This window comes from Salvia hispanica, chromosome 4, assembly GCF_023119035.1.
Source record: "Salvia hispanica cultivar TCC Black 2014 chromosome 4, UniMelb_Shisp_WGS_1.0, whole genome shotgun sequence".
NCBI classification, from domain to species: Eukaryota; Viridiplantae; Streptophyta; class Magnoliopsida; order Lamiales; family Lamiaceae; genus Salvia; species Salvia hispanica.
In genome coordinates, this window is record NC_062968.1 from 467,102 (window position 1) to 483,341 (window position 16,240).

Below are 16,240 nucleotides of genomic sequence, written 5' to 3' on the forward strand. Positions count from 1 at the left end.
TAATTTATAGGTTGAAACTTTGTCGCAATATCTATTATGCGGATGGAAAAGATTATCTCCACATATTTCTAGGTTGGAAATTTGTCGCGTTTTCCATTGTATTAAGGCGGAAAATGTTCTGTAAAGTTGTAACTGAACTCTTATCGCATCTAATTCAGCAAGGCTATGCAATTTTCGTTAAAAACAATGAAACATATAGTACTACATTTTATTTGTACCACAATTTTCATTAGTACATGATATAAGGTAGTAATATAATTAACAAAGCATTGATAATTAATATTACATGATCATAAATTTGAGTACATATCTCGAAGATGTGTTATTTAATTTCTATACAAGTTGAGGTTGTATTAGTTTAGACGTTGAAGAATGCTTGTAAATTCTGTAATAATAATCCCTAAAAATCATTGTAATTAATTAGTAATGCTTAAACCTAGATCCATTTCATTATATAAGTAAGTATTAGTATATGTTATTTTTAATTATGAATAATATATATAGTACTAGCTAATATTCATGAATTGTTTTATGTGAAAGGAAACTTCATGGGTTTAAATTAAAGTTTAGGAATGCAACACTTATACTTTCACATCCAATTAAATAATGTGAGAGATACTCCACTTAAATTTAAGAAGAATAAAAAAACAATGGTAATTCATTCTATTATTGTCCACATTATCATTTATTTTTAGAGAATTACCTACTTGTGATTTTGATGGAACCGTATTGGTATAAAAGAGTCTTTTTGAAAAAAAAATTTGAACTACTAGAATTAGTATGGTCATAAATATTTGCTAGAAATCATACTTTTCAATGGTTTTTATATATAATAATGCGTTTTTGTGTTAATATATCACACATTACAAATTTACAGTAATACAAGTATATTTCATAATAAATATTAAGTAACCAAAACAAAATTTTATAATCCCCACGTTTAATTAATGAAAATTAATTCACCCCATAACACACTATTGTAAAAATGAAGAAGATATAGGGGTAGTACAGTGAAGCACAAAGAGAGAATATTGCCCACAATATCCAAAGCTACGATTCATACACATTCCAATGTTGTCTATTAAATTAATTACAAATCTTACACTTATATTTGGTCGTCGTCTTAGATTGTAAGAGTAGCCCATCAACCCTTTGTCAAACCATTTCTCAAAATTCTAAATTAAGTACCTTAAGATATAATTAATTAATCTAATTGAGAAGCTTCTCCCTATGAGCAATGAGTAAAACATTGGTATTTCATTCAAAGCTACAACCATTGTAAGTAGTATTTATGTCTTTAATTTTAGTTTCCTTCTCTTTGAAATTGAAGATCGAATTTATGTCTTTACTTCTGTGACGACGAAACAACGATATATTCCCCACGACTTTTCATACGCATGTAATTATTGCAAATGGCGAAATAACGGTACAAAATTCGTGACTTTATAAGCGCATTTAATTTGATATTATCTACGATGGGCCCACATATAATTTCATTTTTATCTTTATTCATCAAAATAGTACTCTCCTACAAAAAGAGATACAATTTCCGATTTAAACATGGGATCTAAATGAAAAGCCAATTTTCTCCTCACTTAGTCCCATCTCACTTAATTTTTTTAAAAAAAAAAACAAAAAAGAAAAAAAAAGAAAGAGGATCAATTTAGTCTTCTTCTTCTTCTTTAGATAAAGCCCATGCTTAAGCAAAAAGGTTGAGCAGCTTTGGCATTTCCTCAGCCCCAACCTGATCAACCCCACTCTCCGCCTCCGACGCCATCGTCCCGGCGCGGTCCGGCGCCCATCCGACTCGGCTAGAGCAATCCTGCACGGCGCCTGAGCGCCATGCAGGAGGTGGGTTCCCGAAGCCAATCGGCGTCAGGTCCTCTCCAGCCAGGACTGCCTCCACCGCCGCCTGGCAGATATGCCAGTTGCCGGTGGTGAGCAGCCCCACAACCCCGTTGACCGGGTTGACCGTGCGGCCGCACGCGTCATAGAGGAGGGACTGAAAGAGCGCTGCAATAATAATAATTAATTAATGAAAAGATGTTAGGACGGTCGACTGCACATTTAAAATTAGTAAAAAAATAAAATAAATACAAGTGGCGACAACGGTTATGTACCGGAGCGTTTGGAGACGGGGACGGAAGCGATGAAGGTCAAAAGATACGACCGGCCGAAGAATTTCGAGACGAAGAGGGTGGCGTGGGCTTGCGCCTCCGGGGATGGGATCCAATCCAAACACGGCCTTAGGATGCAATGGTTACTGCAGCCTCTGCGGAGGATTCGGCAGCCACTGCAGCTCATCTTTCCTCTCCAAAGGCAAAGGAAGAGAGAGAGAGAAAGGGAATGGGAGTGTGAGGTGTGTGCTTGGGGGATAGTTATAGGGGTTGTGGGGTAGAGTTTGGTTGGGGGTAAAATAGTAACTAGGGCTAGTTTAGTTATTAAGGAAGTGTTTGGAATCATATACATATACATACACATATATGTGAAATTTTCATTTAAGTGATACTTTCAAAAATCGAAAAGTCCTGCTTCCGCCACTGGTACGCTGCCATCGATTTTACCGAAAATTAGTTGTACGTGACATTTGCGAACGGTAGTAAAATTACGCTACTATAATTTGAAAGTTATAAGATTGAGCAATAATTTGGTAAAGTTACTATGGTTTGAAGTATAGTTATATTAAATAAATTGGTAATTTCTAAAACCGGGGAATAAAGTTTTAAAGTTAATTGAAAACTGGTGCTATGAGCGCACACGTTATACCTTAACTTTTTCGTGATTTAATGGTAAAGTGGGTGGAGATACGGTTTTTAATCTTGCCAGTGCATCAATAGCTAAGTCTGACACACTTTTAGAGTAAGATAGCAAATATGGATTCCATTAACAAATTGAGGATGTGTTTGACATTATAATACTTATATAGGTAAAAATAATTATACATTTATTTTGCTATATTAAATAAATTGGTAAAAAAATTTTTAAAGGATTATTATTGAGAAGTTACTTCAAAAATGGAACCGATTAAACATTAAACAATGGAACCGAAATTACTTCAAAATTTTTTACTAAACTATGCTGAATTGTTGTTCCATGAGATTTGAACTCGGTTAATGTAAAACCTTGTTCCATTTTTCTTTCTTTTATAATAGCCTATTCTCTCCTTTCTTTGTTGATACTGATGAGGTGTGACAATGATAAAACATAAACCAGCTTAAGAAACTTTACTCATAGTTGTAAAAATCTTGGCTAAATTATTTTTTATATATAGTTATTTAATTAGCTACTCTATATAGGAACTTCTAAAAATATTTAATATCTGTAATCTATTAATCTCAGCTAAATTTGTAGTTGACAACTGTACTAATATTTATTGAATCTAGGATTTTATGAAATATTATTCTAAAAAAATAGAAAAGGAAATTTAAAAATGAAAAAGAAACTAACAAGCAAGGCTGAAATTGTTTGCCAACTTCTCATAAAATGAAGTTAATAACAATTTATAAACTATATAAAACAATCATGCTAATCTATTTGTATTATTTAAATTTAAATTTTAGTTATGTCTCACCTTTCAAGTTCACCTTCATTTATAACATACATTTAAGAAAATTGCATACCCCACAAATTCACTTATACATCTTAAAAAATTATCCACATCGAATTTGACAACATAACAAGAATATAAAACATAGTTATTATACTTATAAAAGATAAGTCTCTTCTTCAGTGGAATTAATCATCCTGGCGTTCTTCAGTGGTATTAATCATCCTGGCGTTTGGGCTTAAGTATATATGTGCCTCGTGGCCCATATAAATATCAGTCTTTATTTTAGAAATAAAATATGGACTTAATAGTAATTGATTCCACCATCGGTTATCAGTTCGGTTTAAACTGATAACCTAGACCGATAACCGACGTCAATGCGGGTCTCCTAACCAGACCCGAACTGTAACTGTCTTGTTCTGTTCTCGGTTAATTGAAAACTGTCATTTTCGGTTCGGTTCTCGGTTAACCGAGACCCAGTAAACCGAATACCCAGCCCTGACATTTTGTCATTTTGTTCCGTCTCACAATAAAAGTCATATTTCACTTTTACCATAAAATATTAAGGGTGTGATTGGTAGCAAAAAAGGGTTTTCAAGGTTTCACGTATACAGAGTTTTTCTTACTTTTACGGATAATGTTTTCCATGGTATAACAGTGTTTGGTACATTTTTTCCAAACTGAGAAACCACACTATCAAATGTTTGGTAGAAATTGGTTAAGAGTTACACTCATGTGGATAATAAGGGAAATGTCAATAATATCCTTGAGTATGTAGCAGCTCTACATGTTGATTCTACAGGGAAGTAAAATGGCGGCTACTTTCTTTAACTTTGGCGCCATCCTTCTCTCATTCTCCATGCAACACCTTCTTGGTACCCTCATTCCACCACAATTCCACAAAATACATCTTCTCCATCCAATACAGCTGCGATGTCTACACATGCGAAGAAAAAACTCACATACTAGGGCAGCCCGTCGAGTATCAGTTTTTGTTTTTCAAATCTGAGAACATCTCGTTCATATGAGTCCGGACGATGACCTCGATTATAATAACAATTGTCTCTGACTCCGACCTCTTTCGCTGACTTTCGTTAACCATCCTACATAATTTGAAAACAATGAAAGTTCATGGCAAAACAACAATATCATCACTGCAATATTAATTTTTTCCACAAAAACGAACAGAACACGGCTCCAAGCAAACACATTGAACAAACAACAACAAAAAAGGGTATGGGACTTGACAAATAACAGCTCAAATTATCAATACACACTTTAGACTCAACAACCGAAAGATATAAGTCCAGAATGAACACAACCATAGTTACTATCTGAGAAATTACTTAGACATATCGCAGAACAAATCCAAAAAAATGCATTATCAACACTGCAGAGCCACAATCTGCACCCCTAATCATTCACACAATCTCCCAAAGTTACAAAATGATTCATTGTGTTGCAAATGGAGTTAAAGCTGCTAGAGAAATCAAGACAAACCATAGGCACAAAAGCAACAATATAAACAGAGATCAAATACTTAAATTTACGGTTTCAATTCATAAAATTCTCAATTAAACAACAAGATATAGGCAAATACATCCGTTCAATTCCAGTGACAGAGTGCGAAACAAACCTCGGTATACTTGAACTGTTGCTCGACCTTCTTAATAACGCTTCCTCATTCCAAGCACTTGAAAGTGCCCTGGAGGAGCTCGGGTCGGACCTCGCTGGTGCATGTGACGACGCCGCTGACGGCCACGTGCTTGACGATCTTGGCGGTGGCCAATTCCCTGAGCTTCTTCACCAAGGGGAGGTTGTAGAAGGCGAAATTGATGTCCTTGTTCGGATTGTCGTCGGCGATGATGGTAGGGCGGAGCTCCATGATGAAACCCTTGCAGGCGCTCTTGAGGTAGGGCTCGAAGCGCATCGCAGTGGATGAACAATCAGACCAATTCCTTAAACTTTCACAACACAAATAAACAAATAAAATTAATAAAAAATGCAACAACAAACAAAACACATTATTGAACATCAAATCTGGAGGATAATTTTGCGATTAGGGCTAGGAAATTGGGGGATAATTTTAGGCGTCAAAGCCACCGACGTACCTATATCAGAATGTTCAGATCGACGGTACCATTGGGTGTTTTTGGAGTGGATGCGCTGCGAAACTGTGTTGCAGTTAGAGAAATGGGAAGGCGAATTCAAAAACAAGATTTATCACAAAAATCGGAATGTTCAGATCGGCAGTAGCATTGGGTGTTTTTGGGGTGGATGTGCGGCGAAGCTGTGATTGCAGTTGGAGAATTGGGAGGGCAATTTCAGGAGAAATCTTGTTTTCAAGATTTCTCACAAAAGGAGGAAACTTTATATCACAAAATTCCCGTGATAGTGTTTTCACTCAAACTCAGAAAATTATCTCACTTCCCTGGAAACCCGACCATTTTCTACCGGGCCGGCCGATAATGGAATGAGCTACCAAACATTGTAGAAAGATGATGAACAGTACCTTTTTCGACTTTTTCACACTTTTTAAGAGCTACCAATCAAGCCCTAAGTAGACTTCACATTCCACCAACTTATCCCTCCGTATTAAAAAAAATAGAAACATTTGAAACGGCATGGGTTTTAATGCACAATTGGTAAAGTAAGAGACAAGAAAACAAAAATGAGTAAAGCAAGAGAGAAGAAGATAAAAAGTAGTGAAAGTAGAGTTAGTGGATTGTGGGGTCTATGTCCTAAAATAGAAAGATTCTAAAGTTTCTATTTTTGAGGAACGACCCAAAATGGAAATAATTGTTATTTTTAAAAAACAGAGGAAGTATAAAATTAATAAATATATAAGTGAGATCCATAATTCACTAACTTATTTAACCTATCTTTTTAAATGTGATACCTATTGTGGGACGGGATAGTAGTTGTAGGTTTGGATAGTAGTTGTAAGTTTGTAAAACCACAAAAACATGCATTTTATAATTAATTGAAGTGGTTAATTCGTTATTTAATCTCTAATTTCATATACGTACTTATTTAAATTAAGATATTTCTAAAAAAATTCAAATTAATAATTGAAACATATGTAATTCAAAAGAGATACATAATCGAAACTAAAAATTACATAAGTAGTGATGACCAAATTAAAAATGACAACTTAGAATGAATACATAATACATATATATGGATTTATATGAAACTCAAATTTCTTAGCCCAATAAGAAATACAGTTCAAATTTACAGCCCAAACTAATTATCTCAATACCAATTCAACAACGCGTGAAAGAAATTCAAGGGTTTTTCTTCCATGGATGTGTTGGCTTGGATGAGATTTCCTATTCTATTTTTTTTTTTTATCGTAGTCATTTTACATTCCTCCACTTCTGACTTCTTTTCACGCATGAAGCATGTCTTCTATCGAATCAGAGTATATACTCCCTCAAAATATTATACTTCCCCGTCTCTACGTAGTAGATGCGTTCTTTTTCGGTGATTTCAAAAAAATTATTTTAAGCGAGTTAATCAAAAGAATAATAAAATAAAAAGTGAAAAGATAGATCGATGAAAAGAGAATAAAGTAAGATAGAGTAAAGTAATTATTTTAGAAGTAGGGAAACTATACGTCAAGAAATGGGGCTCAAACGAGATTTTGACATGACTTCTGGATGGGAGAAGAGAGCCTCAAGAACCTCTTCTCGAGGCTGTTATTGCTATCTATTCAGAAAGATATGCTCATTGTAGAGATGGGAGAGTGGGAGAATGGAACATGGAGTTGGGAATTCCGGTGGAGGAGGAAGCTTTTTGCTTGGGAAGATGAACTAGTTGGGGATCATTGTCTAGTTTGAATCGCACTAAGTTGAGAGCAAACATGAGAGATGGGAGAGTGTGGGCCTTTGACAAATCAAATAGGTTTTCTGTTTAATTTTGTGTTTCAGGTTGCTCGGAACATAGACAATGACAATGCTGCCGGGAGTAATGGATGTCTCCCTCCGTTCCATAATAATGGAAGCGTTTCTTTTCGGTACGGAGATTAAGAAAAACGTGTTAGGTGAGTTAAGTAAATGGACAATAAAGTGGAAAATGAAAAGGGTAGAGAGATGAAGAGAGAATAAAGTAAGAGAAAGTAAAGTATATGTGGAGAAATGTGTTGACTTTTTTACTAAAAAAGGAAATGACTCTATTACTATGGAACGTACCGAAATGACAAAGTGACAAAAGGTAATAGGTGCATTGACGTTATTTTGTGGTATGGAAAAATGAAACCCAATTGCCAAGTTAATGAGCTGTATTTGTAGAAGATCTCGTTTAAAATTATTACAATCATATAAATATTAGTACCATCCAATATTAACTACAAGCCTACCTAGTAATTATACATAGATCATCTTCTTTTGACAGTTGATTTAGGAGTGAGAAGGTAAAGTTTCGCACCCATTCAAATAGTTTTAGTGTTATACATAGTTGATTTTGTTTTGAAAAAGGTAATTAATAATACAAATTATAGTATAGTAGTTTATTCATTGATGATGAAGGATCACACATTAGATGTAGATATGGAAATACAATAGCCCTTTATCCAACACTTCTAGTGGTCTCAATAGCATCTTCTTCTAATATCTCTTCTAATATCCTTCCATAGTTGCACCAGAATTATGATCACATGGGGTTGATACATGATTTACATCCTCCTTGGGCTTCTTATCATTAGCTCGTTTGAGGTTACAAAAGGTATCACTATTGCATTGCTTCTTAGCTCTTATAAACAAGTTAACTATTTTGGAAGCAACTCTTCTAAACAAGATAACTGTTTTGCCACCCCTAGTTACTCTGATAAAAACATTGCAATCCTTCAAAAGTTTCTTTGGAGTTTTTTTTAGTATCTGCCAAGATAAATCATCTCAAAGTCAATCTCAAAAGGTGAAATAAAAACTTTGTGAAAAATACTACTACTACTATAATGTAGAGGTAATTAAAGACTTACCTTCCTCACATCTCGACCCTCTATATTATTCTTGTGAACCTGTAACAGAATAAAAAGATAAACAAATAGAGCTAAATAACTTTGGCACATTGCCAAAAAAAAATCGTCTTCGAATTATAACTTTGACAATTTTCTAAATTGTCCCATAACAAAAAATATGATGTGGTCATTTTTTATGTATAATCTTTAGCAAATTTTCTTGTTTTATAAGTTTATCTTCAGGCTTTCTACATGTTCATTTATGTTGTATAAGTTTATCTTTGGGCCCCGTAGTAGAAAAATTGTGCAAAAACAAACTATACACCAGAAATAAAAACATGTAGAAAGCCTGATTTTTTGGGTATATGACAATTGAGTAAGAGTTAGTTGTTTTTCCGCTAATTTACCCAATAACATCCAACTTTATTTAACACTACTATTTATGGAGAGTGTAGAGACAATACCTTGTCAAAGAACAAAGTGTGAACTCGTTGGAGCACCTTTAAAACGGAGACAAGAGCCACCTCACTTTCATCGATTTTTTGTAGACAGTGTCTATCACCAAAAGTTGAGGTAAAAAAATAATATCGTTCGATCAATATCAAATTTTCCATATTATTTTTCCATACCTATAAAATGAAATCTATTAATTACTCCATCAACATGAACTGAACGAACAAGATGGTTCTGACATTAAGATTGAAATACATACTCACCCTTTCCGTGTCATCAACGATGAGGACTGTGCTTTCTCGGCCCAAAATAATATCTAGACTCTTTTGATTCTTGGAAATGCAATCATGTCGTGAAATTATTCTCGAATGGAAGTACTTTTTTTTAGGATCGAGTAGTTTTGCCATTTCCAAAGCATAGTCACGTGAACCCAAGGTATACATATACATCTCAAATAGTTTACTAGCTTCTTCCAAGAAAGTGTGCACAAATGGCCTTAATTTAGTAATCATTTGAATCTTGTCCCGTTTGAACAGACTGCTCTTCAACGTATCTAATTATCACAAAGCGTTGAGTCAATGAAATAGGACTCCCCCAACCCCCATTATGCGTGTTATTATAAGACGTTCCTTATTCATTTTCCAATTTCACTTTTACTAACCAATTTCTTTCATATTAATTTTTTTCACACTTTTTATATTTCAAAAATGATGTACTTAGTCAAAATAGGAACAAATAATAGTATCGTATAGGATAAAATTCCAAATTTTACGATATTACAAAATTAAAATAATTAATTAAAATAATTTTAAAATCCAAATAATAAAATTAAAGTATATTAAAATTAAATCTAACTAATAAAGTTAAAATAATTAAAATAATTATTTTTTAATAAATTTAAGTATGCAGTAATATTTTTTATCATAAAAAATAATTATTAATAGTATTAATTATATTTTTACTAATAAAATTAAAATTATAATATTTTTTTAATTAATAAAAATAATAATTTAATAAAACATGTTATACCGTAGAATAGAAATTTGAACCCCTTAAAACTCAAATAAGTACTCCCTTGTTACTTTTAAAAAAAATATACTATTACTTATTCTCTTGCTCTTTCTCTTTCTTATTTTCTTAAATTTATAATTTCTTCTTTTCACATAATCTTTAAATAATGTATTTAAAAAAAACGTCTTGACCAGCTGAAAACCAAGGAAACACTAATTTGTTAATTGTCATCAAATGGTAGTCTTATCTTATGTACAATCATTATGAACAACGATGCAATATAGAAAAGTGGGAATAATAAAAAGATTTATTCTCTCCAACCCAAAGATTCAATTTAAACACAGACCTTGTTTTTTTTATAACAAATAGACATACGATTGGTGTAGCCAAATTGATTTTTTTTATAGCAAATAGACATACATATTTTATAGCTAAATTGATAGAAATTTAAAGGTCATGTTATAAACACAAACATGTATTTATTTTTATGTTTGCTCACCTTTGGAATTGAGAGTCAACAAGATCGTGAATAGAGACGGTGAAGACTGGTTAGAGTTTGTGGATTTCCGACAATAGTCTAAGGTGATTTAGACTGATTGGAGTGTAAAAAAATCTTCTTTATGCTTAATTTAAATTAGTTGTGGATTATTACTATAAAAAAAAATTAATCAACAATTTTGCCTCCATTTAATAATTATTGATATCATATATATTTGAATTCATTCAAGTTCTCAAATTGCATTCATAGAACATTTAATACTTTTAAATTTCCAGATATCTTTCTACAAAAAAGTATGCGCACTTGATTGACATATTACATTTATAAACAATCGACAATCTCACCCTTAAGTAGATCTATAGATATATATAAACATATAATCAATGAATAAAATATATTTAAATTAGTTGTAGATTATTATATTATAAAGTTTAATTAACAACTTTGCTTCCATTTGATGATTAATGATATCATATACAGTATATTTGAATTAATCAAGTTCTCAAATTGCATGGATGGAACATATAATGTATTTAAATTTCTGGATATCTTTGCACGAAAAAATATGCGCGCTTGATTGACAAATTAAATTTATAGACAATCCCATAATTAAATAATACTTCATCCAGTCAGTAGAAATATGTAAGAGTATCCGTAATGGTGCTTAGGTCAGCCATAGGCCAGCCATTCTCTCTCCTGCCACGTCAGCAACACTAAAAAATCTACCTGTCACATCAGATTTAGGCCAGCCGCAATAAAAATAATTCAAAATATACTACATTTACGAAATTAAAATTACGATTAAAATACTGAATTAAATTTACGAGACATATACGGAAAAATTCATTAATTTTATTTAAATAAAAAAAAGTACATTAACTAAAAATCATAAAAATAACATAATAAAAAAAAAAATCCGGGCTTCCACACACGAGCCACCTTGAATCTGTTTTAGGTTTTAATTTTGTATTGGGCTAGTTGTTGTTGTCCATCGCTAGATGTTGCTCTTGTACATAAATTTAGAGATAGAGAAAATCGCGTTTATATAGTTTTTCAAAAATTAAAAAAAAAAGAATTAATTTTTTTTTTTTTTTTAAAAAAGAATTAAAAAAAATTAAAAAAAAGAATTAAAAAAAAACAAAATTCGGCGCTGGCCGATCGGGCCGCCACAATGGCGGCCAGCGCATCGGCCAGCGAAGCCAGCGATCGGCCAGCCCACGCCGATCGGCTCGCCGATTTCGCGCTGGCCGACTCCAATGGTTCGGCTAGCCGATCGGCCAGCGCGACGAATCGGCTAGCCGGTCGCTAGCCGACCATTGCGGATGCTCTAATATAGGATTCACACATGTTTTAATGCGTAACTGGTAAAGTAAGAGATGATGAGAAAAAGTAGTTGAAATTGAATAGTGATAAAGGAGAGTTAATTTTTTTTTAATTTATTTTTAACTAAAATGATTTGTTACTCTAAATAAAAATATTACTACTATTTTTTTTATTCTCTCTTCACTTAGCATATAAAATAAAATTACATAAAATCTTGTGCCGTCCGAGTAAGGAATAGAGGGAGTATTTCGTATTCTCACAAAATTCAGTAAATAAATAAATCAATGAATTAATCATTCTTCATATGTACACCAATTTAAAAATTCCAAAATAAAATCCTAAAACTAAATATTGAGAAAATTTCCAAGGCGCGACTTCTTCAAAGGGTGTGGACTTTCAACTTCATCGTCGACCCAAAATTCCGGCTTAGCCGGCAGGTTCAAGTCGAAGTTCCGGACCGATCCCGTGGACCCCGCCCCGTCCGACGTCGTCGTCACGCCGCTGCTCCCGCCGTCGTAGTGGCGCCGCTTGTGGCCTCCCAAGGCCTGCCCCGTGGGAAAGCTCTTGTGGCATATGGAGCACTCATGCATCCTCCCTCCGCCGCTCGCCGCCGCGGCCGTGCCGGCCGCGGCGGCGGCGTGATCGGTGCTGAGCTTGCGGTGGCTGGCCTTGTGGCCTCCCAAGGCCTGGTAGGACCCGAAAGCCTTGTCGCAGACAGAGCACTTATGCACGAGCTTGGAAGGATCCGCACCGGGCGCTTTCGCTGAGGTGGAGGTGGGGCCGCCGCGAGCGAGCATGACGAGGCAGAGAGCCAGGTACTCCTCCTCGGTGCGGGGGCGCTTAGAGCGCTTTCCCTTGCTCCAGGGCAGGGTTGATGCGCTGTCGAAGTCAAATGCTGACTTCGACAGTGCAGTAACTCCTGTGGGGGAACTCAGAGCTTCGAGTGCCATTAATTTCAAAGGCTTTGACTAGTTGAAACAGTATTTTTTTTTCTTGGACGAATTGAACCCTAGACCTCTAAACAGATTCGTATCGATTTGAAGAGTGGAGTAGTAGCTAGGATGTCTGAAGAAGATTGAGATATGGAATTGAAGAGTGAGATTAGGCTTATATATACATATTTGAGGGTGGGAAGTTGCGTGACAAGTGTGAGGAAAGTGAAACGGTTACTCAACACACTAAGGAAAAGGCAACAATATAATTGCTTGGGGGGCAAGTGGAAGCTAATAGGAGTGTATATGTGTGTGTGGGTGACCGACTCATTCGCGTCAAAACCTTCTACGCGTTCTTCTTATTCACATTTCCATGTCATAGTTGCCGCATCATGTAATAATACCATCATTTTCTACCAACTAACTTTTTAAATCATATTAATTAGATATTTGTGGGAAATTTCAATATTATTTGTAAAGGGTGGACTATGGTGCCACTATAGATAGTATAACACCATACCACCAATATAGTCCGTTAGATCTCATTTATGGATGTCTGGGATTAAGTTTCGTGAAAAAACACGAGTTTGCAGTCTATTGTATTAGATATTGCAGTCGTGGTAAACTGCAATATTGTTGTGGTAAGACTGCAATATTCAATGAACAACACTGCAATCTGGTAACGTAAAATTAGAAATTTCTTATTTTACCCCTCCGTGTTTTTACACGTGGCAGCATGACAAGCACACGATTTTCAGATCCAATGGCCTAAAATAGTGGTACGGTATTATAATAAAGAGGGTTGTCATCTTAATTACATCCCAAATAATATACAAAAATAACTTTATTTCGTGTTTAGGAAGAAAAGGGATGTGGGGTGTGTAGTTGTAGCAGAAGAGCAGCCAGCCAATAGCAAGTGGATATTTTTTGTTAAGTGGGCATTTGTGGGTGGCGGCTAATGACATAGATATTGTTCATGAACTTACACATATAATTGAGATTGAAATTGACTTATGACTTTTTACATGATTCTTAGAACCTCCCAAAACTCTTCAATTGTAGGTGTATTTCACTTGTGTTTAAAATATTAATTTTGGACTGGTCATAGGTTGATAGTTACCAACTTGTTGCCAAGGGATGGTCAAAACGGAGAATTTGTACATGTCGTTTCATTTTATTATAGTCTAGCAACATTTTGGACTAATCTACACTCTGTTAGCCCTAATACTAGATAACAAATTGTATGATCACTTGTGGGTAGAGTATGGGAACAAGAGGGGAAAAAATAAATAACATTTCAAATGTAATGTTTACACACCAAATTGCAAGATATATGCCCAATTATTTTATTATATATGAACCACAAAATGCTCTAAGCCAGCAAATGGTAAGTTCAAGATTCGATTAAAACCCAAACCCGGCACAATCCCAACTTAATTAATCATCTCTATGATTTTTTCTTCTATCATTATATCTTTTCTTTGTAAGAATACTCAACAGAGACTTCTAGAAGACTAGAAGTTCGACTTGACTTGTAACTAAGGCAGCTAGGTTGGAACACTTAAATCAATTTTCAAAATTGGATTATGATGGGTGTATTTATGTGACCTCGTGAGTCGTGGAAGCTTCGAAATACATGTACACACTCAAACTCAATAGTAATATTTAAAAATACTCCGGAAAATGATCAATACAAAAATGCATCTCAATACGAAATCCAGACCAAATCCTGACCATGAGATTTTTTCAATCTAATGGTCAATAATTAAAGAAAAACACGGTGGGTCACTATAAAGAAGTTTTGGGTCATATTATAAAATTTGGATTTGAGGTAATGTTAAGATCATTTTATATCATCCTTATTATAATGACATAAAAATAAGCTTACGATGATCTAAAAATGACCTCTGTATGCTTAGTTATGTATTTTTGTATTAAGAATGAGTTTTACATAGATCAAAACTCTACTCCGTAGTACTTATGTTGGACATCAATTTCATGATATACGTGATATTTGTTTACTCGTTTTTATTTATTTTTATTATTCTAGTGTAGAATTATAATTAAAGTTGGGATAAGGAAGAAAGAAGTTATCTTAGTATGCGAAGCTTCGTGGAGTACTATTTATGGCGGCGCACAGTTCAGACCGTTTGGACATAGTTTTAGATAAGTCCAAGTCCAAACAATAATTAGCTAAGCAATGACTTAATTAAAACTTCGATGACTTAACTCATAGTATTTGATTGTTCAGCTACGTCATGTAGATTTATCTTCATCAAAACCATCGTCCACTAAGATCAAATAGAGCAATTGTCACAAAATTAACATGAAAGAACACTATCTCATGAATCTAGGAGATGAAATTCGTGAGATCGGACACTGCGAATACGATCGTTGCTAGCGTCGGAAGACATACAAACAAAGAATGAAAGTAAACTCTGATCCCAAAGGGTACAAACAAAGAATGAAAGTAAACTCTGATCCCAAAGGGTTGTGTTGAGCTACTGCACCGTAAAATCGACGACAACTTCAAAGACTGAATTTAATGTAGTTTACGACCCTCGTGGGCTAATAGTGGGATGGATGGACCACATCCCAACTAGATAAAAGAGAGCTAAACCAAACATCAATGGATTTATCTATGGTCCAAATAACCCTTGCATTTAGCTAAAGGCCCAGTTTAATTTGGACCAAGACCTAATTTTTTTAAATAAATATACTAACATTCCAAACTAAACCATCCAAAAAAGAAATTCATCCACGACTCTGTCGACTAAGCCACAAAAATTTCAAATTTAGCCAAATAAGTATTTGTCTTGGCAATCTTAATGCAAATACAAACAATCTAGCCACAAAAATGCAGTTAGATTTGTACTATTTGTGGTCCAACCCGAGCCAGCCCTTTCTACTTCACGGCAGTGTAGACCACTTCTGTAATTTAGTAGTGGATGTCCTCACGATTATAATATCATGTGTGAATTACTTAAAAAAACATGTTTCTTGTCCATTTATGTTTTGGTATGGATAAGATTTACTTTTCTACTAGTGGAGTAGTATATTTATGTAAGAGACAAAAGTATTGTAGTTATTTTACATTCCTCCTAGGGGTGGCGAAACGGGTAGCGGGTAACGGGTAATTCCTATCCCGACCCGATATACGTGCTACCCACATATACTACTACCACACACACATATATAATATATATAGGTGTAACACAAACACACCCCCATACAAATATACAGTACAGTACACATACATTTTAAAATATACAATCACAACCACAAATAGATTTTAAAAAAATTAGGACAGACTCGGGTCGGGTACACGCAGCGTCGGGTGCGGGATACCCGACTCGGGTATCGGGTCATACCCGACTCCAGTGCGGGATGGGTGTCGGGACAACCATTTTGTCCGAAACGAGTAGCGGATACCCGACTTATCGGATGCGGGTACCCGCGGGTACCCGTTTCGACACCCCTAATTCCTCCACTTTTGACTTCTTTTCACGCATGAAACA

General features: G+C 34.6%; 2 protein-coding genes across 2 annotated transcripts; both read right to left on the bottom strand.

Moving 5' to 3' along the window:
* Nucleotides 1–1,657: 1,657 nt before the first annotated feature.
* Nucleotides 1,658–2,339, bottom strand: LOC125218308 (LOB domain-containing protein 38-like). The gene is made up of 2 exons (XM_048119948.1): nucleotides 2,121–2,339; nucleotides 1,658–2,013 (listed from the first exon to the last, which is right to left on the bottom strand). The coding sequence occupies exons 1-2, from the start codon at nucleotides 2,302–2,304 to the stop codon at nucleotides 1,700–1,702; spliced, it is 498 nt and encodes a 165-aa protein (XP_047975905.1). The 5' UTR covers nucleotides 2,305–2,339; the 3' UTR covers nucleotides 1,658–1,699.
* A 9,715-nt stretch (nucleotides 2,340–12,054) lies between these two features.
* On the bottom strand, nucleotides 12,055–12,926 carry LOC125224272 (zinc finger protein ZAT10-like). The gene has a single exon (XM_048127648.1). The coding sequence runs from the start codon at nucleotides 12,738–12,740 to the stop codon at nucleotides 12,135–12,137; it is 606 nt and encodes a 201-aa protein (XP_047983605.1). The 5' UTR covers nucleotides 12,741–12,926; the 3' UTR covers nucleotides 12,055–12,134.
* Nucleotides 12,927–16,240: the final 3,314 nt, after the last annotated feature.

Excerpts from the sequence above, each read along its gene's own strand:
- LOC125218308 (XM_048119948.1), bottom strand. The coding sequence starts at position 2,304 with ATGAGCTGCAGTGGCTGCCGAATCCTCCGCAGAGGCTGCAGTAACCAT. Across the intron at positions 2,014-2,120 it reads CCCCGTCTCCAAACGCTCCG|CGCTCTTTCAGTCCCTCCTC; the intron begins GTACATAACCGT and ends TTATTATTGCAG.
- LOC125224272 (XM_048127648.1), bottom strand. The coding sequence starts at position 12,740 with ATGGCACTCGAAGCTCTGAGTTCCCCCACAGGAGTTACTGCACTGTCG.